We start from the raw sequence: 26,705 nt of genomic DNA on the forward strand, positions 1-26,705 counted from the left end.
AATGGAATTACTGCTACTGACCGGGGGACGTACGCTACACTCTACATTCAAGTTATCGTTCAATCGGGACACTAACAGATCCTGTAACATCCGTGTATAGTCAGCACAGGCTGAATTGATGCAACATGCATAATTGGTCCTACCCAAGTGCCACAAATCCACTAAACGACCACTAAACGGCTTCTAAACGACTCAAGCACTCTACCTAAACGGAATATAGAAAGACTTCGTTTAGCAGACGGCAAACGACTCATGCATTCTAAAAATAGCAAAAAGCTGGCGGCGCTCTCTGTTGGTGGGATACCCCAACCAGTTGAGCTTCATCGCTTGGAGGAGAGCTTTCTCATTTCCTCTGTACTGTTGTATGGTTTCGCATTGAAGTTATGCATCGCTAGAACTAGAACGGCGATACGATTGTTTAAATACTAAACTCCAATGGAAACCACCAGCACTGAAGCAAGTGAGATTTGAGTAATGGTCGTTGGTGTCGGTACCCACGTATCTGACCACACGACCATTCATATAGATTTTTGCTCGGAAAGTTAGAAGGCTATATAGGTTGAAATTTGTCGAAACACATTGCAAGAAAAGGATAGCAATTAAATATTCAGTTTTAATACGCCATCTATTGATCAAACCAATGAAGCTGTGGAGCTTTAATTTTTTTTATATGGATATTCAATTTTCCAGTCGTTTAAGCTTAATCTGTGGCGCTTGGGTAGGGAACGGACATCCATAAGCAGCAGCTATGCTCTAGAACAAGGGTCTCCAAACTTTTCAGTTCGCGGGCTTAATTGCCTCACATATAATGGTGTTGAGGGCCATTTTTCCGTTGCCTGTATCTAATGCGGACGTTTAAAATTTGTCTTGATAAGAATATACCAACATAATATACAAATATACAAATCTTCTAAAGCATTCTATTATTTAAGCATGGTCTACGTATGTGAAAGGCAACAATAACATTTTCTTTAAAAGTAATCTCAATAATTAACTACTTATTTTAACCTTTACAAAGTCGCCACGGGCTGTAGTTTGGAGACCCCTGCTCTAGAAGCTCGCGCACTCGATTGCGCCCTGTAGGACGTTATGGGAAATCGCCGAACGTGATAAGGTGGTGTTGGTATGTGGCGACTTTCGACAGATACTGCCAATCGTTCCGGGTGGTACCAATGTCCAGGTCCTGCAGCAGTGTATCCGACGGAGCATGCTGAGGGCAAATTCAGGGTATTGTGTTTGCGGGAAAACATGCCGACAGCCCAAACTGTTCAAGATGCTGAAGAGCGGAAAGAGTTCGCAGAATACGACATTCCCGGGATTTGATAAGGCGTATGCCAAGATACCATGGGACTTGATTTTACCTGGAACATCTGATCCGAAATGTATAGTAAATTTAGCAAGCCCACTTGCACGCGTTGGATTGCCCCTAGCACGCTAGTTCCGTCTAGTGGGGGGTACTCGGAATCGGACCTACCCGGAATAGATTCCGGAGTTGACTCCGAAGCCGATTCCTGTATTGACTCCGGAGCGAAATCAGTCCGGGAATCTCCATGAGAACGGATCTTTTACAAGTTAATTTTGATTTTTTGTGGTTATCAATACGTAGTATGATTGGACCCAAACGCCTATTTTTATGGCGATGCCGAAACTGACTCCGTTTGGAAGCCGATTCTAATTTAGGAGCCAATTCGGATTTGAGAGCCGATTTCGATTCCGGAACCGATTCCGCAACCGATTCCGATTCCGGAGTCGATTCCGGAATCAATTCTGGAGTCGATTCCGGAATCGATTCCGGAAACTGATTCCGAACCTACTATCCGGAATCGATTCCAGAAAACTGCGGAGCTAGCCGGAATCGATTCCGACAAAAACATTATTTATCCCATCACTACTTCCGTCTGCTATACGATCGTTAAGGAATTAGGGAATGCACCATGTTTAAGGGTTCCAAACGGTTCTTAATTAAAACCAATCCTATTATTCATTCCATGTTAGCATACAAATTCTATCAATCTTTGAACATTGACAAATTTCGTATCTTTAAGAACAAGTAAGTGAAATAGTGAGTCTAACGGTAATTGGCTTCAAACCACGTGCCGCCATTCGTAAAAAAAACTATAGTAAAAAAACGGAACATTTAACGTGTTTTTTCACAAACGAGTTCTCTCAAATAGGATTTCCTGCATCTTCCACCACTTGAAGTAAAGAGTAAACGGATGATAAAAATGATTAATTGAAATAGATGAAGCAAACTAATAATAAGCAATATCATGTAATTAGTCATTGCATCAACAATGTCTAACCGGACTGGGGGAGGAGATGCTTCCAGTGTACGATAGTGTTTCTATTCGCACACACAGTGACGGTTCCATTATCGATTACACTGGGGTGCACTGATAAGATACGGAGACGTTTATGCCTCCAAGCATTACCTTCCGACATTTGCTGCTATTGTGTAGCGCTTTGTTCTGAGTGGCTCGGCAAATAGCTGCTGACCAGCCGCGGTGGTGACTAAGCATCGGGTATGGGGCGTAAGCATTTTCCATGGGACTTCAAATTTCGACCATGAACGACACCATACTGTGAATCTTATCAACGAGCGTCGAGCGAAGCATTAAGTTCCTGGTTCCACCTTGCACGGTGAAAAGATTAATTTTCACTTCTGTCGATGACACGAACCACACTTGATAGGAGGTTTTAGAGGAAGCAGTTTTTAGTCAAATTTTAAATGGTCGTACAGCACACTACACAGCTCGAGCATGACTCGCTAAGGTAAAAGCAAAGATTCGATAAGTAACTCGAACCACCGTCAAGTTTATTGTTTGAAACTTGCAAAACCCCAAACGTGTCAAACGTGCTTTTCTCACAATTATTCTACCGTTTTAATGCAAATCATAAAACAAACTAACAACCAAAAGGGAGGCATTATTTTCTTTTTTCCTCAAATGACAAAATTCTTTTGTATTTTCATTTATTTTCACTATTATCGTGTAGGTGTTTGTTTTTTCACTTCTCGTTTCAACTCTCACTTACAATACAAAGGATAATAATTAGATCAATAATAATATTAAAAATAATCATAATAGTAGTAGCAGTAATCATCATAATAGTAGTAGCAGTAGCAATAGTAGTAGTAGGAGTAATTACAGTCGTTACATACTAGCAACTCCCAGCAATAAGCTGTGGTTTGTAGTTCTCTGCCCTTGGGTTTCTTACTGAACTTAAAGAATAAGACTAGCATTTGGTTTGTTGTTGTTGTTGTATGTGTGTTTGTGTTGGAACTTTTTTATAGACTAATTACTTTCCGACCTAGGAAGGAGGCAAAAGTGTGCGCAAAAGATGACAAAAAACAAACCGTTCTTATATTGCTTGTGTATCTGACACCTGTGTGGTATGTCTGTGGCAAAAAAGAAGGTTTGTTTTTCTCTTCTTGTGATAGCAGCAGCACGAGGCGCACGTACGCCGTGCGAACCCACACACATACACACACACACTTACCCACACGGGGTTACCTTCTATATTTTATGTTCCTGCTCTTTGCTACGCCTGATTATTGTTGCTCACAATCGTTTCGCAAGGGTCACTTCTCTGTAGCGTTTATCTTATCGTTCTTGACGTTATATTTTGTTTCTGTCGTTTGCTTCAAATGTTAGAAAGATAGGAAAATCAGCGACATCAACATAAAAACTGCACATCATGCTACGACGGTGATGGCCATCAACCATCAACCAATAGTATCATGCATGCCAAAAACATCCTATTACTATGACCCCGCCCGTCAGCAGCATCCATCATCATCACCACCACCACACCACCTGTGCTTTCACCATGGTTACGACGATCAGGTCGATTACATGGGCTGGTGGGATTTTTTTTACATCTATCTTACAAGAATAGTAGTAAACAACAGAGACTGAAAAAAACTGCACCCCACACACAATCATGTTGCATCTGCATTCTGTTCAACACCCTCCACACCTAAGCCGCAGGTATTGTTGCAGATTTTGACAAGGATCACATACACACACACATATTAAACATCTTAACTGTACTATCCTCGCTTTTAGTGCTTAATTGGTTCGATCCATCTTCCTGTCCTACCTGCCACATCTTTGTTTGCTTTCTTTTCAGATATTTAAACTCTGGTTAGTGTTTTCAAATCCATTTAAAATCTAATTTAAGGTACGCGCATTTATATTACAAGTTTAATTTAACTACATTCGTGCGTGCATGCATGCATGCGTGCGTGCGTGCGTATTGTGTTGCTGTTTTTTGCACATTTCAATTCCCTACCCTACCCTACACATACAAGCTATCTATTGTCGATTCCGTCATATAGTTATCATTGCCATCTAATGCATTTCCTGTTGTGCTGGACCATGTTCGCGCGGATGATGCATTGTGTTGTTAGCCGAGTGTATGATCACTGTGTGCAACATTATTGTACTGCTTCTTTCGTAGTTAAATGCATCTGACACGGGGGAGTTGCTCTCTCTCTCTCTCTCTCTCTCTCTCTCTCTCTCTCTCTCTCTCTCTCTTTCTTTCTCATATTCACATATACTTCTCTTTCTCTTATCTATGACACGCACGCTTTCAAACCACATTCGTCCAATTTAAAGTAACGCTCCCCAAACTGTGGACCCACAACTTTATATCTTCAGTATAACAGGAATCGTTTAACAGGTATGCGCACACTTAAGCGAGCTGACGTTTCGCCGCATACATTTTATGATATGGCTTGTTTTTTTTTGTCCTTATTTGCCTTTAAACCGTGAGCTGCACTTGTGCTATTAGGTAAAAGCTGGCCCAAAACGCAAAGACTTTGCAACAGGATATGATTGGTCATTTACAGATATGAAATTAGAGTGGAATACGGGAAGGATATTTTTCAAAAAAGAAGTTTAAGAAGTAAAAAAATGAATCGAAACATCCGAAATGATAAAACTCTGTTGTACTGATTTAAAGCAATGGCGCAATCAACTCTAGAGCAATGTAGGGCTTTCCATCCACTAATTATAAAGTACGGAGGGAGGATTTTGCTTATATAGAAAATAGAATTAGACACGACCGGACGAGATCGATCTGGGAAACTATGTACATAAAAAAGTAAGGAAATTAAAGCAGATTAGATTGAGGCTGCCCAAACCGTGATCTCTTTTTCAATTCATCGCTGTTTAACGTGAGAACGTAGGGAACGGAGTAGGATTGGGAGTGTGGGGGGGTTTGGTTATCTTCTCCCAGTTTTATCACACGCATGGTTTTGTGGCTCCCCACATAGTTCACCGTATTTAAAGCATTGTGTTATAGCAGCCGTACAAAACTAAACCTTCCTCTGTGTGAAACACTGCTGTGTACACTGTATTTACAGGATGTCGAGAAGGACGAGAAGCAAATGATACACTGCTGGCAGCTGCTGCGGCTCCCCAAAGCCGGCCGGTTGTGCACATTTACCGTTCTCACTATCTCCCGCGCTTGGACGCTTTACGCCGTTTCCGAGCCCATCAGGAACCGTTTGCGTTGCGATGATCATCCAGCGAATGGCAGGTGGCTGATGGGTTTGGCGTCGCGCATCCCGGTACCGTCGCCATCGGTGTCAGCCCTGTTGCCAGGCTCGATGGTCGGTGCGGTACGCTAAAGGACGCTAACTTTCTAGCCCCCATCGTCAACGGTACGCCCATGGTCGGCGATATGGCAAGTGTGGGCGATGGCGTGGACGACAGCGAGGACGTGGAGCAGCAGGACGACGACGACGACGCGGAAGACGAGGAGGACGCGGACAGCGGCGACGGGGACGAAGGAGGTGATGTCGGTGTCGTCGGTAGTTTCAGCGTTAACCGTGGTGGCACAAATCGACCTCCGTTGAATCCGCACCGATAGCTGGCGGTCGACAGCGACGACGAGGAGCTGGACGAGGCAGATGAGGACGAACTGGCCACACTGCATCCACTGTCGCGGTTGTTGTTGTTGTTGTTCTTGCAATCATCGTCCGCATCGCCCTCCATTGGGGTGTCCGGCTCCTCGGCCGTGATCCCGTCCTGCGTGGTTGCTGCGGCGGCCGCCGCACACCGTAGCTGGCGGCGGGTGGCCACCATCTCCTCTTCGTTGAGCGGGTTGAACTTGCCGCAGTTATCGATGAGGAAGAACGGCGGCTGGCTGGTCGGTGGGGCAGCCATCGTCGGGGACGGTGGCGGCGGTTCCAGTTTGCCATCCGCTATTAGATTTTGCTCCAGCTCGAGCAGCTGGCCCATGAAGTTGAGGTTGGGAGAGATGATTGGGCGGGCAAGCTTCACGAGCTGGTATGCCTCGATCAGCGACAGACCCTTGTAGCGCATGACGTAGGCGATCGCGATCGTAGCGCTGCGGCTAATGCCAGCCTGACAGTGCAGCAGCACGGTCGAACCCTTTTTCCGGGCTTCCTCTGTAAAGGAGAGAGAAAGAAACATAAGGGGAATGGTTAGCGAATGGTTCTGCCATTTAAACTACATATTTGCTAACATTAAGTTGAATGGAAATCCGATTTTATTTAACATACAAATGAAAGTCACTTGTTTGTGAGTTTAAGCTAACGGAAATAATTGCACGGACTACTAACGCCTACAGTCAACTAACATGTATCGCTAGCGAGGATTATAGGGATAGACCTTCAGATTGTACATAATCTTTGAGTTATTACAGAACTCACTATGGCAAAGCCTTTCGTTCATATTCCGTTAAAAAAGGGGAAGAAGTTATCCCTTCATCCACTTTCATCATCGCCAGTGTCACTAACCATGTCCCGGGAGGCCACAGGAGAGTGTTTTTTTTCGGCTAAAAACAGATCAAAATGGTGCACTTCAGCACCCCGGATGTAATAGATGCAATCCTAAAACGCTATTACACCCTCCAGGAGCAGCAGCAGCCGCAGCAGTCGGGACCGTTTTATTTTCCTTCCTGTGGGAATCGACGATCAACGGCTGCATTGTGTTTCGTTTGGGTGAAAGTATGACTCATGCAGTCATGCTCCGCATGCTGCTGGCACAGGCACAGCGTGTGTCAGTGGTTTTTTTTAGGGTGCGTTACCGTGCTACGGGCACGATTCCTTCCTTCCGCTTGTTCTCGGGGAAGCGCTATTTCACGCACGACCGCACGCCAAAGAGAGTGAAGGAGGAAGGCGGATAGTGCGCGGGACAACAGGCAAGCCAACGCTAATATAGCAGCTGATGATAGAAGGTTAGACGTGATGCTAACGGCTCAAAGAGCCCAGGCCAGCCAGGAAGTGGCATTGAGGGTGGGTAAGCAGTTTAGTTTTTGGTTGTTTGTTTTCGTTGGTAAAATTCGTCATTATTTTCCTCGTCCCGTGGCCAGAATGTTTAAACCAAACTTCCCAAACCGGCACGTAGCGTCTAAACAAACGGAAGCACTGCTTGTCACGGCCACTCTCTTGAAAGGAACTGGTTCGAATAAAAAAAAGCAAAAAAGCGCTCATCAACTCGACAATGTGGTGTCAATTCTGTTTAAAAAAATTGAAACCGTCACAATAACGGACGTGTACTCCCCCCCCCCCCCCCCCCCCCTGCCCATGCCCATTGGTTGTTGGTGTTCCGTTTTGGGTGTTAGAAAAGTGACAAGTTTTGGTGTCAAAGTTTTATTCAAATGGGTCAAGAATAAATAAAAAAAGCCCTTAGAACACCGAACAGAATCTTCGACGGGACTTCAACTGCAGCAGCAGCGCTCAATCGTTGATTGGCCCCGTATTGTATTTGAGGGGTGTGTTTGTGTTCCATTCGGCTTTTATTGCTGGGCGCGCACTACCAGTCACACTTGACTGGTTACAAAGAATGAACCGTTTTGGTGCACCACCGACCGTTCGCGATCGATGACTCAAACAACACAATGTCCCAGCCGTTTGGACCGGAAAGAACCAAACACCGGAAAGTGAGAAGCGGGTGAAAAGAACTGACGCGTACCACGCGAACTAAGCGCCATAGCACATCTTTTCTGCGATCTACGCAAAATAAAGAAGCAACAAACGGCAACAAAACAACTGATGTCAATATGGCCACTTTTAACACTTCACCATGCCGCTCCGCTCGGGTCCGGGTGGTCGGTCCGCTACGGGTGTGTTATGAATGTGGGAGCAAAGCTGCTTCCTCCGGCTGCCCTACGCGGACGGCCGAATAAAACGGCAACCTTCCCCCGCTTGCGCTACCCTCGGTCGATCGAATTCGTGAATCCATTTTCGGTGGTAGCGGTTTTATTTCGGGACGGTGGGACGGTGAGTCATAGCCTCCCGGATGAGTGCGTTGTTGCTTGCCGCCGGCCGCCGCCACGCGTGCATCGTAAAATGTGCCTCCTCCTCGCCGGACCGTGCGATCAACCGCCACACCCCGGGATAGGGTACGAGGGGCGGCTGGTTTTAAATCATCACCAACCCACGCCGATGTAGACGATACTCGTTGGAGAAAATTACGATTCGATTCGATTTTTTCGTTTCAAATATCCCTTAATACTAGTGTGTGAGGTGCAACAGCTTGTTTATCGCCATTGCAAATTTTGCTGCTGCTGCTGCTCGATGTACAAGAGTTCGCCCGAGTTGCCCAAACAGTGGCCACTGCTGCCACCCTCCGTTCCATTAATCAATCACTTCCGGATGACGTACAGTGGCAGTAAATGAAAAAGGGAAATGGGGTAAACATCCGTGAAACTGTTGAAAACTCGACAAAAATCCTGGCGCGCTGGCCGAAAGGGCCATTATACAAATTAGAGCACTTTTTTAATCACGTCACGGTAGCGCACCAGGCCGGTCCAGGCTGCAATAACAAAGGATTTATATTATCCCTTTCGTTCACGGTTCGTTTTCGCCGACTCATTCAGAGCACGACGCAGGGACAGCAGTGTGGCGACACAAACTTGCGCTGTAAATGTCTTAAATGGCACATCGAAATTGAAAAGACCCAGATGAAGGGCTCAGCGTGTTGGTGTAGAATAACCATCGTACAACATTAACCGTTGTTTGGTCGTTCAAAGATGGATGGAATTGAAATGGAGGAATCAGAACATGCTACCGGATCAAACACCCGGTGACATTTGATCCTTTTCTGTCCTCCGAACAAAACATCCACTTCCGCGGGCAGGACATAGAGCGAGAGGGAATGGAGGAAATCAATGCTTTTTAATCTGCCGACGAATGGCGTGATACCCCCCGTTACACAAATAGGGATTGCATTGCACTGACAAAGGCACTAGAGTAGGTGGTGTGTGCATGTCTGTTTGAGAGTGTGTGTGTGTTTTTTTCCTCAATCTGTTATCCTTGGGTAATGTTTTGATAACTCGGGACAGGATGAACATAAAAAAATGTAACACACCAAAAGCTCGGGCAGGATGCGTGCGTGAGTCATCTGGCGACAGCATCCCCTTATTGCTGTTCTATTGCGTGTCCTGCGTTTCTTTACCCTGTTTCACTGAGCAACTGCGCACTCGATGATGATTCATCCTTTGGGTTTGTGCCAGGACTGCCTGCTGCTGCTGCTGCTGCTGCTGCTGACAGCTTGATGATGTAGTTGTAGATGACAATGGCGGCTGTTGATGGCTGCTGCAATTGTGGTGGTCTGCTGGTGGTCTGCAGTTTACAAAATGCTCCAGAAATACAGACATCATCGTTACTGTCGCATGACGCCGTCCGTAAGGTGGACAGAAGGCAACGAATTAGTAATCAATTAATCATCTGGCAGAGATGATCTTTGCCATCGATCTTGTGTAATGCGCCTTCGATTCCGATTCTGACATCATCGGATTCCAACGAAAGACAAACGAAGTGCGGTGCGGATCGAATTTCTTCCCAAAGGCAGAGATGCGATGGATGACATCAGAAACAACACACCCTCCCCCTCCATGTCCCGCCTTCATCACGTTGGATGATGTTTGAGTGGTCATTGGAGTGAAGTGTCCTTCTTCTCACAGTACCGACATGAGATGTACACAATTCCGCCACCAGCTTCCCGAGAAAGGTTTGTTCTCCGAGGGCGTGTTTATGCGCTGCCTAAGACCTTGTGAAGATGATCTTCGAAGGCGTTGCGGGAGGGACGGCGATCATTTACCTTTTGCATCTTTGGGGCAGCTCGAAATGACTCATGTGTGTTGATGGGATGTGTTGGGCGCCCGACGCTCCAGGAATGAAAAGCGCATCACCAAGCAAACACAACAAATAAGCATTGGATTGGAGTGTCGATTGTTGAGCTCAATATTGTGTTTTCATTGCCACAACCATTCACCAAATGAACACCAAATGAAACAAAATACAATAAAAACATGCTGATACACAATAAGTATCGCAGTGCTGGTGGTTTTACCCCATTCAAAAATTGAAACCTTTTGATTCACGATCTGCATACATCGTGTGTCAACACACTAACCCTTGCCTGAAAGCCGGGGAACGGATGTCGCTGCACGGGCTGCCTTTTTGAATGAACGACGACTCCCCGCGCGTGCATGCACATATCTCTCCGCGTGTCTTTACACGCGCCTGATTCGCGGATGTTAATTAGAATCGTTTGGCGTTCCTCCCACCGGTCCTCTCTTTTGGGATGTGTAGAATAAACAGAGTGCATCATTTTGTGCTGGATGATGTGTGTGTTGGATTCGTTGCTGGATGCTGCTGCTATTTGCACGATGGGTAATGGGTTCTACCACTATCTCTATCTTCCATCCCCTCCGGCGGCAAAGCATGTTTATTGACAGATCACGCGTCGGCGGTGTATGATTCATTCATGGCAGGTTTGAAATTTTCCATTTATTCCACACCATTGCACCAAGTGCTGTTATAATTCATGAGTTAGGGATTCAAGGCTTCTTTCTCCCCCATTCCTTCCTTCCCTGGTCGTTGCTCGACTTTGGACTAGCATTGTTAGTTCATTCTTTTTCAAACGTTCAGAGGAATGGAATTCAACGGAAGGGTTTTCCCCTAATACCAACCAAAGGAATCATCATTGCTATAGCGAAGCAAAAAAAAAAAAAAGAACCCACTATGCGTTACATCCATTCCAGGGGAAGCAGGGTAAGCAAACTGCGTCCTGCCACCTTCACGTCACAGGAAATTGTAATAAAATGCATTCCTCGAATACTTACATGACATGCAACGTGTGTACGTCGTCCTTGCGTTTGGGCTGCAATTGCCAACACGCGGACTGTGTGGATTCCCCCTAACTGGCTAGGACAATCATTTTTCTCTATTAGCAGCAGATGTGAAAGTGGCTCGGTATACACCATATTTACACCATTCTCCATCGCGGGGATTGTGCAAATATTCTCAAACTATAAAGCGACTCATTGCGCAAAGAGGCGAGAAGGGTATTAAAAGGTTGATTGTTGCTACTTCCCTATCCAGCCCATCCAGAAATCAGCCAACAGCAGAGGAGGTTTCTTATCACAACGACACTTTGGAAGCATCCGAAAAGTGATCTATCTGTTGATGGTGCCGATGATAGTTGCATCCATTTATTTCCCACACAGCACAGAGTGCGAAAGAGAATAGAAGTGTTCCTTCATGCCTGTCCCTGATATGGGCGCAGATCATTAATCTTCTGACAGTGAAGGGCCACAGTTTGGTCGGGGAGGGATGACATGAAGCTATTACTCTTGGCCGCGTTTGTGTTTTGGCACCCAACGGTCTAATTCAATAAGGACGATTTGGTGCTGCTTCGCCACTGTCCGATTCGATTGCAGGCAATTTAACACCTCTCCCGAAGCGCCCTACCAAAACGGTCGGTAGGATTTTATTGGACTAATTTAATCGGTGTGAATAACGAAATAAGAGAGAAGAACAAATATGTTGGAAAATGGGGGAAAACAATGTACGCTTTTGCTGGCTTTTATTAATTTCTTCAATGTACAAACATTTCAACGGTTAAAAAAACTAACTGGTGGTACGGTACATCATTGCTTTGCTTCTATGCTGTGTAAAGATTTCACATGTTACCGTCAAGCGGTCGCTGCCAAACGGCAGAGTCGCTGGAATGTGGAAGCGGCCCGGTCAACTTTCAGAGCCTCGGAAGCCCAAACGCGAAGCGTTGCTGGGAACCAACCATCAAAAGAGTGCGCGTATTGGTGAAATCTTTTGCCAAACCAATACATTGGCAAAACCAAACACGTCCTCACTTGGTTCCTACTCCCAGCAGTACAGCCCGCACAAAGGGGTCGCTCTGGTGGAGCAGCAACACCTAGCTATGACGGTGTGGTGTGGTTGAATGTGTGTCCACCAAACCGGTTGTCTGTGCGTGTGTGTGTCTGTGCGGTGCTGCAATGGCTGTTGCTGAAACGTTCGTTTGGCCCGCAAGAGAGCGGTGGCCTTTGCCATGACGTCACGCCATTAGGCAAAGGTCATTCGAGGAGATTGCTATTGCTTTGCCCAAGAAGTCTGCGCAAGATGAGTCACACACCGACAGTACCACACTGCAGCAGAGGTGGCTTTTGTGTGTTCTTCGCCAACATTAGTTGGTCAAAATCGTGACAGGCGGGAAAAAGGGGTATGCCGTCAGAGGCGGGGCGGGGCGACAATTGAGTTCAAGAGGGGGTTTCCTTTTTGACTAAACTGCTACAATCGCTCAACTATGCTCAACGAAAGGTGTTATAACGATTAACAATAGTGAAGTACGTTTTTCTCGACGTTCTTACAAAGGACACAAGAGTAATGAACACATATGTGCAAGACTTTACTCATCGCTTTTCCGACCTGAGATTTCCCTGTGCGCAGCATAGCCCTGCAGCCGAAATTGCCAGACACGTATTTTCCCTTGTTTCTTTGCGTTAAGAAACTCGTAAAATTCATGACGGTAATGTCGGCTAGCAAAAACAGGAGCAGAGGCCGCATCAGCAGGTCGTACATACACATTGCAGAACCTTCAAACCAACATTGACGGCACAGCAGGGGCAGATCGTATTATCGGAAAGCAAACTGTAATTGAAAATATTGGTAACAGACGGTTCCCGAGGGGTGTTTATGGCTTTCCGGTTCCATTTCCCAATGGTTTATTCCCTTCTCGCTCGCCAAGAAGGTTACACACACTCTTTGGATTGGTCCGTTTCTCCCACAAAAACGAGCAAACGAGATACCTAGCATCTGCAGTTGATGGGCCCACAACAACGCAAGTTGGTCGTTTTCGAGCATTTACATAGTACCTTCAAGTGGCAAGCGATTCGTCTCGTTAGCTTCCCGGAAGGAACAACGAAATGCCAGATGCTGCCACTCGAAGGCAGCGTAGCTTCGAAAGACGCGAATCTTGCAAATCCCTAGAAATTGGTCATAATCGGATTGTGCAATGGAAACGTTTGCTAAGCACACGAATGCTTGTCGTCCTTAAGGATCTGTTGTCGAATACGTTTGCTCAAAACATATATAGTAAATAACATGCAGGACTTCTGACATAAATAAGATCACAGCATCAGTTCAATTCAATCACGAAATCCCTCAAGTTGTGAAACAAAAACCTTCCCCCTTTTCAACCTCAGCATCTAATTAACAAATTCACTTTTTGTGTCCGAGAATGATTGGCACGCTGCGTGCGTCCGTACATCCAGGCTTCCCTGTTTTTTCCTTACTTTTGTATATGTTGTTTTTCATTCCTCAACCCTCCTGCGCATATCCCTTAGAGTGGTTTGTTCGCTCTTACGCTCATTCAACCCGAACCCAAAAACATCAACCATCGCATCAAAACCGCATCAAACAAATCGCATGAAAACAAGTCCATTTCCGCACGGCCGTCATCGTCGTCAACGGCCACGACGGCCCGATTAGCAGCAGATGGAAGTTCAATCCTCCCTCGTCCATTAAAAAAATACCCTAGTAGCGGAGTCACGAAATGAGTCACCGCGACCGACTTCATCTGGTCTAGCAGTTCTTGCGTAGCAGCATCCCCTTTCTTTAGCTCTATCAGTGTTTTCCGGCTTTTGAGACCAGTGACGGTGGTTAGCAACATTTGGCAAGCAGGGCGACCTCCTCTTCCGGTCTGTAAGGACCGCTTGTATTGTATTGGGTTTTAATTTAAACCAGGGTAAATTAAGCTCGGTTTAACGATGCATTTTTTATGTTATTTCGTTTCCTTTCTGTTACTTTGCAACAACCCCACCACCCTCGATGGTCTCCGTTTAGCGCCTAAATGATGCTGTGCTTCCGGGGTAGTTACGGCGGATGAACATATCTTGCCCTTTCGAGAGCGCCCAGGGCGTTAATGGGACACGTGTGCGTCAACCTCACAGCGACGTTGGCGATCGTCGATAATGGTTGCTGCTCCATTTGCTTCGGTTTAGTAAATTCGAAGGGACAAAGCGATTGCGGAATTGGGGTGGTGTGATAGGTCCTCCTGATTTGTGCGAATCCCGACCCATAGGACGGCGTACCAGATAGAGGAAGCTGTACGCACCTTCACGAGCAAAACACTATCTGGAAGAGCGCACACTGCCTGTTTTCAGTGTCTCATGGACGGCGTGGAGTGTGATGGGTAAACAATGATGGTAAACATGCCTGCAAAAGGCGCCACATTAAGCGCAGACGCTCCCAAACACACACACACACATTCACAATTCATCAATTTGCCCCAATGACGCTACTGGGCAAGCGATCACTTGGCACTGCGAACAAACCGCACGCCCTTCGAGGACATGTGTGCATTTGGCTCCGTGCGAGAAGATCCTTTTGCGATAACCAACTCAGTACGGCTGCCGCGTGTTTAGACACCACTAGAAGTTAAGTTGAGTGATGATGACGTTGACGGGGAGCGAACGAAACGGGTACTGCGCCATTCAGCGCTCTGATGCGATGACTCGTCGTCAAACAAACTGCGGCGAGCAGGTTGCCGTCCCCGATCAGGATGGGTTTCTTACACTCTTGTTCCCTACTTTACTATCATCGCTTCCAACATCAACAGCCTAGGGCACAGGTTGTAATTGTAACGTTATCTTCCCACTAAGGTGCACGGCGTAAAACGATGAACAATCGTAAAGGATTCATTAATTATGGTTGGCAGTTTTTAGGAAAAAAACGAAGTGTTTATTTAAAAACCTTTCATAATGCGTACAGACAATTTCGACCTAAAAATGATAAGCTAAAAGGTGGGCTTATTTACTAAGAAGATATCATAGGAAACACATTCATGTTATACGAAAGTGTGAAAAAGAGTTACCAAGCAATTAGGAAACAGTTGCCGAGCTCATAGAATGAGAAGCTTGTTGTCATTGCTGTCCGTTTTGCTCCGAGATGGATAGGGCCACAATAAATCTATTCAAGTCGGAAATAACATGTCTAAGCATCGCATCGTCTGCCCGGGGCTCAAGTGTAGTAAACATTGTGTAAACTTCTTATATGCGACGGCCCGGTTGGTGGTTCTTATCAACGTAACAACCATCCCCGTACAGCGAGGAACAACACGGTTTGCTGTTATGACACTATCTAAGTTGTTACATACTGGTATATGCTCTCAAGCCTCACACACATCACAGAAGCTACGTTTATTTATTGTTCTTGCTTCGCGTCATCGTGTTACTCGAACCATATTATCACCTTTAGCACGATTCGTGATAAATAGACTAAACCATAGTAAAGAAACTACATAATAGCACCGTTCACTGCATAAGAGCCACCATCAGCTAAAGGGAGAGGAAAAAAAGGAAAACAATAGTACTAACCGCTACCTTCCTGTTATGCTTTCCCTTTAGCTGCGACTACCGCTTGTCTTCCGTCTAACTATTGATTTGAGTTGTTATTTCTGTCACACCCAACGAATAACACCGTCAACGTCTTATCGATCAGCCAGCACACCACTGGGTGAGTTGGTAGTGCAGGGAATGCGCGGGCTATTGAATAACACTTCAGGCTGTGAGCTGCGAGGAGCCAAGTGAGTCATCCGCACGACCACAAGCTATCGGATCGATTGAAACCAGCATAGAAGGGTTGTCCATTTGGGAGGGGGGTGAAAAAACACAGTGCTCCGCTTTCGTTGCTCCCGATTCCAGTGCTAGAACAATTCTGTTCCAAGGACTTGTGGCACACGCTCGTGAGTAGTGTATGGTTCCTGTCCTTGGGTGTGTATACTCCTGCCGTGGTGACAGATATGCCAACAGACTCTTATCGTTTAGTCGACATGACGGTGCTTACCAAGTTCAATATACCAAACGTTGAGCATTTGATTTGTGGGATAAAGGTTCCTTTGTATACCAGATTTGGTTATTAATGACCTGTTTTTCCTACTAAATTTAAACAATAACAGCTTAAGGTCGCTTTAAACCTTGCGTGAAAGTGAACGGGACATTTTGGCGTTTTCTACTATATTTCATGAAATAATAATCAGAATATGGCTTACCGTACACCCAAAGGAAGGATATTCAATTCCCAAACTATTTAGAATGTTAAGCATATTGAAATGATCAATTAAATGCATTTTCCTGTTATTCTCCGCTGGTCATTATTGTTTCACCGTGAAAAAAGCGGAGAATCACAAGGAAATGCACTTAATTTAAATTCAATTCAATATGTTTTGCAGCCAAAATAGATGGGGAATTTAATATCCTTTCTTTTGGTGTACAATAAGCCATATTCTGATTAATATTTCATAAAATATAGTAGAAACCCCCAACATTTCACGTTCATTTTTACTAGAACTGTACTCCTGGCTTTCTTTCTAAAGCTATCTTGAACTGTTACTCCAACCGAGTTTAAAATAAATAAATGATTTCACAGCAATCAAACTATCCAAAGCACACTCGAGCGTACAATGTAAGCACCCTTTTATCATACGCAATAAGTCTTCCTAGTCTTGTCTTTGTAGTCATGTGTTTTGCTTGGGCTTAAGCTCCTAGACCCCACTACACTACATCGCCATCCGAGACACTGCAGGTGATTGCGTGTCCATAATTAACTGGCACGTTAAATAGTTTATGAGTGGCGCTTGGGCAAGAAAATCTTGCAACAGTCTCCTAGACTTCCGCTGTGTTAAAAAAAGTAGTACATAACAAAATAACCACTTATGGAAGCTACACATATTTAATGCAAGTAGAAGAAATATTCATTATGTGCCACAGCTCAGCTTGTGCCTTAGCTAGAAGTTTTCCAAGAAGGATGGGTAAATCCTTCCAATTTTATCAACCGAATTCCCAGCTGAAACCCGTTTCGCTGCTCTCCCCTTCACATGCCAAGGATCATGGAAAATGGTACATTTAGCATATTTAATCCTCCGTTTGCATCGTTTGGGTATAACATTCCCCTTTAAATAGGGGCTCCGAAATCCCGGGTAAGACAGCAAATTTAGATAAATTTTAGATAAATATTTAGATAGGCACCAACGACAAGCGCCTGTGACACGTTGGTTGTGCTTTACGGTGCGCTCTTTAGGGGCAATACTCCTTCAATGCGCATCAAACCGTTTATCATGAACCAGGAAGAACCGTGCTCGTGAACAGGGAATCACCATCGAGAGCAGAGTGGTGTTTCCCCGATAAAAGCTACTCAAATACGAGGGGGTAGCCAGTGGTAAGTGGTGCCGAAAACATACATCGATTTAAAACATCCCAAAACATCACTCAGACATCCGGTCGCACGAAAAAAAGGGGAAACCGACGAGGACTCTGGGAATTAATTCCATCGCCAATTTCCGTCGGATCTTTCACTAACCATATCCCTCTAGCTCCCTTGGGTCGACACACACGATCTGTCTCTCTCTCTCTCTCTTTCTGTGTTTTGGGGGGAGGTTTTCACCTCTACAGTGCGCGACCTGTAGCATTAAAATGTCGTACAGTGTGTGTTGTGCACCCTCGATGCTCGTGCTTCATGTTGTCGTTCTACATACATGCCAGTGCGTGTGTGTGTGTGTGTGTGTGTAGTGCTGCGGTTTATTTACATAATCGTTCGACCGGCCAACCGTTCCGTGGCCACTGACTCATCCCCGAACCGCATTGTATGCGCGATGTTTGGGAACACTCTAGGTGCAATCGTTATCGTGCAAACGACGTTTGTTCAGCTGCTACTTTTCCGCCGGTGCGCCGTGTCGTTGCTGGTGGTGCTCCCAGACCCTCTTGTTCTTGGCTCGCGCAATGATTTATTTTGGTTCTACGGAGGGGACTTTGCATGCTTTGGTGCCCATAACCTCGGGGTGGTAGGGTGAAAAAATGATGTACTGACTCTGCTCGGTACGATGGTTGATCGACATTTTTCCATACAGCGTCACGTTGTGTCTACACCCCTAGGATGTTGATCGATCGCAAACGGGCGATGCCGATAAGAAGCAGCCAAGGATGATGATACCATCACCACCACCACCACACTATCACCGCCAAAATAAAGGACGACTTCCTCCCACGTGACCGTGTGATATGGCGGCCATGTGCTAATCGAGTACAGTGTTGCGATCGACTATTATTATTAGCACCCAATTATAACCCACATGCGCACCAGCCTGCCTTATTACACATCGCACCCGTTCGATAACTGGCGACACCGTCAACCAGTTGAGGGGTGCATTTAACCTTATCCCCGCAACAGCAACACCCCAAAAGCCGGGCCCGCCGTTGACGATGGCTTCAAGTACAATCGATGGCAATTGAAAACAGGCCCAACAAACAACATGACGGTGAGTGATGAATCATCGCCAGCACCACCCGGTAGGGCGACGCGGAGTGCGACATCACGATAGAGAAGGAGGCCTTTCTTGAGGGGTGTGTGTGTGTGTGTGTGTGTACGCGATAGTGTACATTTGGTCCGTAGGTGTGACCGGGATACTCTCTACCAGCCCGCATAAAAATAGTGTGCCAGTCGATTTAGACCGGCAGCGCGTTGTGGTGAAATGTGCTCTAAATATTCGTGATTAGAAAGGGAACGGCGAAAGACGAACACGGGCTTGCCCCCGTAATGCGACAGGACGGAAACAGAAGCTGAGAGGCATGCAGGTGCTGGGTTGTAGTGGGTTTTTGTGGAGTCTTTTATTGATCTCTTCAACCTTATTAAAAGTTACAGCTACACTTTCAACTGCATTTCTATTTTTACCCATTTTTTACTTCTAATACACACGAGCAGAAACGAGTTGCATACAAATGATATGGGAATTATCCCTGTGGCCTGCTAAACCCATCTTCATACGCAATAGATGGGGGGAATGCACCGTTCAAATTTGGAAGGATAAGGAAACAGCGATAAGTTATTCACGGCTATCTATTGATATCATATGGCATAATCAATTGCGCCGTCCTCTCGTCCCCTTGTTGACTGGTTGGTTTATTATCATATCGTTCCCTATCGGGGCCATTTTCCCCCTCTTTCGAAGCTCGGATGCCTGTAATGTGTCATCTCGTTGAACGCAATGCCCGACGACCAAATTAGAACACGTGTCCTTTTTGTCGCAGCTTATCGGAAATATTCTGCTGCAGGTGCTTGGAAAAAAAACTGACTACACGTGGCAGCCAGCGGGAAGAGTGAGGATTACTGTTATATCGACATCGCGCTGCCCGTCATGTAAATCGGAAGCCGTGGAATGTAGGTAAAGCCCCATGTTACATAGTTAGCTACCATTTGCGCACGCTTCATGCACACACACACCCTCTATCTCTCTCGCTTTCTTTAGAGAGTGGAAAGGAAGGATCCTTCCTTCCCTCTCTTTCCCTCAAAATGTTACTTTTTCTGTTTTGCTTCTAAGCAACGCGCTACCGTTTAATTGAGCCCAGTCACGTAAGTCGGGTCTATTCTATTTCGGGTTCAACTTCGTTGCCCTCTTCTGGATGGATTGCTGCTAGCTACTCGGGTACCTTAGCTTGCTGGACTGGCGGAAAATACTCTGACTTTGGTGCTTCCGAGAGGGCCAGTACCAAATCCAGACCATGAGAATTTTTAATAGCGACGGCACAGAACACGCAACCCTATAATTCGCAGCCCACAAACACACCGGCAGCCGACCTATGAGTCATTCGCAGTATCATTACGCCAGCTAACCAAAGTTTCCTTCCTTCCTCTTCGAAGGGAAAGCCTTGTCCCTGCAGTGAATTTGGCAGCATAGAAATTCGGGAAATCGTGCTCAGATTCATTCCCCCATTTGTGGGGCTTCATTGTTGAAGGTGAAATGTGACCCTCGCACTCAAACTTGTTGGGCGGGCGTGTGGTTTACGCTACATTCAATTCAGTGCGTGCTGTAACCCGCAATGAGGTCCCGAAATGTTTGCCCCAATTTTGCGCTACATTCGCACGCGACTTCTAGCCTTTTGATGTGACCTCTGTTATAGATTTTTGGGCTGCGACATTATGCTGGTGGTTGCAAATTCCTTTACAAATTTGCCCCCCCCCCCCCCCCCCCACAGATAGGGGGAACATAGTAGCAACCTACCACTGTCTCTGTCAAACATGGCTATATGCTCTTCCTTTTTCTACTATAAACTAGTAGCGTCATTACCTGCACTACTGCAACGATGACCCTGTTACTGCTATTGGTCACAGGTTGATGTTCTCTGATATTTTGTTGTAGTTGGGTTCGCCATTAACTCCCGAAGTGTCGATGAACAGTCGTCCCGTGGCCATCGAAGGACGCCAAATCTCGCTCGCGTGGCATTTTTCGCTCGAGCAACTTGAGCCCGCTGTGTCTGTCTGTCTGTGTGTGTGTTGCTTTAGTTTACTTTGCGTCATTCGCGCGCTCGGCTCGGTTCGGTTCGCAGGTCTTGCGCGCCACTACGACACGGTCGCGATTACGAGCGCGCAACTTCCCCCCGTTAACCGAGCGCCTTTGCGCACCAACAGCCTCCCCTTCCACCCATTCGTTGGCCATGGTCATGTGGCAACGGTTTGGCCATGTGTGTGGTAGTAGAGCGTGAGTAAAGTGAACCAGCAGCAGCAGCAGCACCACCAGCGTTTCATATCGTGCCATTTAATTGTGTTTAAATACAGCTCGTGACTCATCGCAAACATACCGCAATGCAAGCGAGCTACAGGCAAGGCAGGCGACTCGGCGAAGGGTGATGAAGCCGCTCTCTTCTAGCTCCCTTGCCCCTTCCTATTTCGCTCTATCTCTCTATCTCTCTCACTCTATTGTTTGCTCGCTCGCACTCTAGTGTGCGGTCCGTGTCGAAAACACGCAAATATACAAACGCATACTACACACCGTCGCTTCGCTATCAGTTTACGAAGCAACAGAGCACCCAGTCACCCTTTGTGCTCCCCCCTACCTTCTAACCTTCCTCTATTTTCTCTCAGCTTCACCACCAACCCTCCCCCCCCCCCCTCCATCACAGCTGGCGAGAATGCCATATTTACCCAACAACCTTTGACGAACAAGTGAGAGCGAATGTACAGCATTACTTACCGCGATTTGGTAGTGCTGGTATAGTAGAGAGCTTAGTGTTGCGCGGTGTTGTACACGCCCGAAGGCACTCATACAGCAGTGTAGGTTATATACAATGGGTAGCAGGTTCTAAACAAGGGGTTTCGGAGCAGGTGCACTAGGGCAGGATTGTGCTACTAAGCAGCGACCGAGCCACTTAACGCAGTGCTAAGCAAAGGAAATGGTGTGCTGACATTTGCCTTATTTGTTGGAAGCTCTCTCGGTGAGTCGTCACGGGTGCATATCGACTTAATCCATCATAGCTGTCCGTGCCAATGCGTACCACTGGGCCGAGTATTTGGCCTCATTCGTGTAATCCTATATGCGCTTGAAAGGGATTTACGCAGATGTCTCTATTTGGAGAAGGCAACGTCTTATATTGACGCATTGTTAAAAGTGTCCCAATGCCCTTCGGGGTGCGAGAAGAAGGTGAAATACTATCACAAAGGCCACTCTTGTTACGTTGGAGATGATCATCACGAACAATTTACCCCCCCCCCCCCCCCCCCCGCCGAATGGGACTCAGTACATATTTTAGTGTCCTACGTACTTGTACCCAACAAACAAAGCCCTCAAAGCCACACCACAAGAAACTGATAAAGCTGGCCACACACCACAGAAAGACGGACTGCTGCTGCACACTCACCGCACCACTAGCAACAGATAAGCGTTAACAACGTACAACCACACCACCGTATGTTCTTTCCGGTGACAGCTGTGAAGAGCACTGCTTTTCGGTTTCCCATACTAATCATCATGAATTGCGCGGTTAGGAATGAACAAAGGAGGCGGACTTTTGGGAGCGTGGTAAGGACCGCATGTGTACTCCACACTTTCGACTGGCAGCATATCACAACACATCGCTAGAACACATATCGAGACCCCCAGACGGCATGGCTCCCGGAAGTTGGAGCTATTTGGTGGCCCATTTTACAAGACCACTGCCTGCATCTGCTATTAATACACGCGTGCTGGACCATTTAAACTGCTCTGGTTTAGAGGAGCATTGCAATTCTGAGCAATAACTCAAATGACCTCAAGATGTAGTAATTAGTATAACGGTCTATACCTAACGGTAAACATTTAAGGAAATCCTAATCCAACGAGGCAACCAAGGTTTCGTCAGGCGTGCTCCGCGAAAGAGAACACCGACGGAGGTGTGACCACGTGTACACTACACGGTAAAATTAGATCCTTCCTAGATTGTCCCCAAACAAGTTCCGCACACGTTCCGGGTGGCCGTCGCCACATCGCAAGGTCGTCCAGAACATAGCTACACTTCCTGCTTCCCGCGCCTCTACACCGGAAGAGTTCAAGGCAGGAGTTGGTGTAGATCTTGCCGAAAAGAAACCAGCCCGTTGGTTGGCTACCGTCCAACAGCTGGCCACGGCACCAAAGGCGTTTATAGCGTTGTAGCCAAAGTAAATGACACCACAAAGCGAATTTATGAATTCGCAACAAATACTACCGACACACCACCGGGCAACACACGAAGGTGAGAAGAGAGCAGGGAGTGAGGTAAGCGAAAATGATAGAGAGAGAGAGAGAGAGAGAGAGAGAGAGAGAGAGAGAGAGAGAGCGATTGAGAGAGGGACGAACAAAATCAAACAACCAAAGCATTTACACTAAAGCGACGGTGATGATGATGGTGGTGGTTGATGTCATTGCTATATTTGAACCACACAACCACTTCTCGCATGAGCAACGAGCAACGCACACACAACAGTTGGCAACCATACCCCTGCCCCAAGCCACCCTCTTTAGTCACCCTCTCTCCCTATTCTCTCTTTCACTTGCAATCATCGATGACTACGAAGACGGCAACGGTAACGGTCGATACGAAGTTACTTTGCGGTGTTTTACATTCGATGGTACTATTACTTTTTATTCGTTAAAAAACACACACCTTTCGTTATAGACTACGACAGATGGCAGATGGTGGAATGCACTAATAAATAAGGCGGATTTCCAGCGGGTCCAAAATGCAGTTGTTTGGCTGGTGGAAGCAGCGCAAGAGCCGTTTCTCTTCATCTGGTTCAGGTGACCCGCGACAGGCGACGAGAGTTGACGATCACCCAGCCTGCCGCATTGGAAATGGATACATGGCACAATCCTCTCTCCCCCCCCCCCTTCCGGCTCCTCCAATACTACCGGCACATTCCGATGTGTTTAAAATTAAAATCTTACGTATCGTGGACGATGCGATCATCCTTATACTCCGTGAGGCAAAGAATAAAAAAAAAATAAGGAAGGACAGTGGCAAAGAAGTAACAACATGTACATCCCCCTCCTCCGCAGATGAAAGATGGGCCTGGCTGCACCGTGTGTGTTGGATGTGTGTTTTGGTAAGGATTTTCCCCGGTTGGGCTGGGCGGGTCGGTTATGAAAATAAACTCCCAAAAATCGTCAAACAACGTTTTGCTTTATGTTTTTTCACGCAAATTCGCCATTTGTGAAGACGATAAAGAATGCGTCAACCTGGCGGGATAGGTTGCGTTTTTGTTATTACTGTCTGTAGTGTTTGTTTCTTGGTGTTTCTTTGTCATCTCCTTCTCCTCCTCCCTCGGTAGGCTCCATCTTGGGACACGCGCATGAATTTAAATTTCTTTGCGATAGTATGGGTTGTTTTTGTTTTGTTGTTGTTCGTCTGTGAGTGTTCTGCTTGCTGTTTTGGGTTAGTGATTTCCTACGTCTCAGCGTTGAATCATCAGCGGATCGAGAAACGCGCCTCGATGCTATCGTAGGGGGTAGAGGAGTAGGTGTGATCGTACGGATGAGTACGATGAGATCAGAAAATGCGGGAAAAGCAACATCGTTAACATTTCATTCAACTTTGCCAATTAACAGCAACCTCAGCGATAGGCGGTAGTTTCTATCCGGCCTTGAGGATTTGGCCATATACACCGTGCGGGCAACACCTGTTGCAACTTTTCTCAGCACGGTGCTTTTGACAAAGCAAAATGCTGTCCCGTGCCATGCACCACCACCCACTAAATCTATATCTATCCAAACAGATGCTGACAGATGCGGTGTACATGTACTGTTCAACATAAAAACGCTTAAAAACTTACCGATAAAGTCGAAGGCTTCCTGGAAGTACTGCTTGATGTTTTGATGCGGCGTGTCGCTGGCCGGGATCTGTTTGTACTTGAGGCCGGGCTTCAGCTGACCACTCGGCTGCTGGCAGGTGACGTTAAGTACGCAGTTTGCACCGACAGTTGACGGATCGATCGCGTCCCGACCGTTGCCGAGCAGCAGATGGGGGAAAACGTGTGATGCTGGGTGCGATTCGATGTCTGTGAAGAGGGAAAGTGAGATACAGAAATGAAGGGCATGCAGTTTAAGCTCAAGATAATGATTTATCGTTCGATGCATTTCAAAGTACCATAGACAATCCGACATGGCTGCAGTGAGATTATACCATTTTACGACTTAAATGTATCATTATTCTCCACCCCAAAAGAATGTCACAATTTTGCGCAACAGCAAACGAAGATCGACTCTCCGCGAATCCACACCAAGGCAAAGGTAAAAGAAGACACGAAAAACGTGACTTACACTTTGGATTCACCATTCGGCCCGTTTGGTTCGTTTTTGGGGTTGATTTGCAAACGAGAAAAGAAGTTTGAAGCGCAACAATCCAAATCGATCGAAACCTAACAGAGAATGTATGCTTTTCTAATGAAGCGATTTATTTGGTGTGAGAGGCAGATTCAGACAAAAAACACCAAACAAACAAGAACTAAACTTCGTTCCCGAACGATTTCGTTCCATATGAACCGATGCGAATGAATTTGTCCTTCCCGAACTGAAAACTGACGGGCATGAAGTTGAATCGAGAGACGCTAATGTTGTTGCGCGTGATTCAATGAACTCGCGAAGTGGTTGCGCTTAAGCGCGGTGGCGGCAGCGGCTTCGTTATCGCCCCGGGACCTAAACCAGTGTGTGTATAACGAAAATTGTCTCCCCATTCATAAACTGGAAACTTCCGCACTGGACGAGCATCGGACCATAAATATAGCTGACGTATAGGAGGCACCACTCGGGTTGAACCATTTTTAGCCGCCTAGGAACAGTTATGCACGATGTGTTTGTACATGTGTGTGTGTTTGTGGGCAACTGTTGGAATATATTTATCCAAGCAGTACCTTCGCAAACACTTTCGACCGATCGTAACGAACAGGCAGGCGAGAGAATGGCGTGGCCAGAACGTGCTATCGCGGGAAGTGCGTAGTCTGCGGTTCAATTAAAGTTCAATGATATGCTGCCATACTACGTGCTGCCGAGCTCTACCACACATACCAACTGTCGATACACATATCGGTTGATTGGTCACTTCTGCTGCCTGCTGGTTGGTTTTATTAGGTCTGCATTTATGGTGCACAAGTCGTCAGTTTTCACCCTTGTTGAGGCACTCGATTGAGAGCAACACCGATATTTGATCAATTGAATATCCAGACATGGTTTTAGAGGTGTTTTTTTGGAGGTGATATTAATAGATGAATCGAACATTGAGTAGTGTTTTTTGAAATTGGTTTCTTTTCCAAACCGAAAATAGAACTCATGTTTTTCTCGCTATTGCTATATCTTTTACTACATTGAAGGCATGGAGATAAGGACTTTAACTTAAAAACTAATCCAATCAGATGACATAGTCTTTCCATCCTAACGATTTAGCTCTCTTCTTGAGCTGTTAGATTCGAAGACATGTGAAAGAAGCCAAAAGTTTTCATAAAAATGAACAAACTTCAAAACATTTATTCTTGCCTCCTGAGCGTACGCACGGCTATAAACACATGCCATAGAACTCGATCGCAAGAAGTGTGATGTGGGCTCGAAGCATAAAAAACTCGCAGAAATATATCACTCCAGCCGCCAGTCCCACACATAACGCCTTCTAGTTGGGCTAAGACCACCAAACAGACCGTGGCCTGCGACCGTAGGCACACTGTACAGATGTGCAATATGTGGTAGTTTCCAGCAACGCTAAAAGGCATCACATTCCGGAGTGCAATTTTTCTTTCTACACAAAGCGAGGCAGTTGGCAGTTCAACGCCAAAAACAAATTGCCAGCCAGGATCAGAGAGTTTGTTATACTGAGATCTGATGGGTTTGCGCTTTGCTCTTAGCGTCTGCAACCCTCTGCAATGCACATACACACACACACTAATGCAACCACCCATACAGACACACACAAATGCGTGCTCACATTTCCTTGGCAAACCGCACCAAAGGGCCGATCGCTATGGGAGGACGCAATCACACACACACACGGGCGGACATACATACACCGGTACACGAAGAGAACCCGTTGGCAACGTTGGGAGACACCTTTGCGCGGTTGCAGGTGGAGTTTACCTGAGCAAGGGTGGCGCAGCAGCGCACGGC

General features: G+C 46.3%; 1 protein-coding gene and 1 long non-coding RNA gene across 3 annotated transcripts in view; one reads left to right on the forward strand and one right to left on the reverse strand.

The window, feature by feature from the left end:
- Positions 1-4,489: 4,489 nt before the first annotated feature.
- LOC120953835 (uncharacterized protein ZK757.2-like) overlaps positions 4,490-26,705 on the reverse strand; it is a 30,792-nt gene continuing 8,576 nt past the window's right edge. The window contains exons 3-4 of the mRNA XM_040374132.2: positions 24,389-24,613; positions 4,490-6,418 (exon numbers count right to left, since the gene is read on the reverse strand). Of these exons, the coding sequence (XP_040230066.1) occupies positions 5,502-6,418; positions 24,389-24,613 (1,142 nt within the window). The 3' untranslated portion in view covers positions 4,490-5,501. The remainder of the gene's footprint in view (positions 6,419-24,388; positions 24,614-26,705) is intronic.
- On the forward strand, positions 20,397-23,731 carry LOC120953836 (uncharacterized). Of its 2 annotated transcripts, none has more exons than XR_005751413.2 (2): positions 20,397-22,835; positions 23,236-23,731. It is a non-coding gene; the product is annotated as an uncharacterized LOC120953836 (long non-coding RNA). The 2 variants fall into 2 exon arrangements; XR_005751414.2 differs by having other exon boundaries at positions 20,397-22,812.

The sequence above is a fragment of the Anopheles coluzzii genome, chromosome 2, assembly GCF_943734685.1.
Source record: "Anopheles coluzzii chromosome 2, AcolN3, whole genome shotgun sequence".
NCBI classification, from domain to species: domain Eukaryota; kingdom Metazoa; phylum Arthropoda; class Insecta; order Diptera; family Culicidae; genus Anopheles; species Anopheles coluzzii.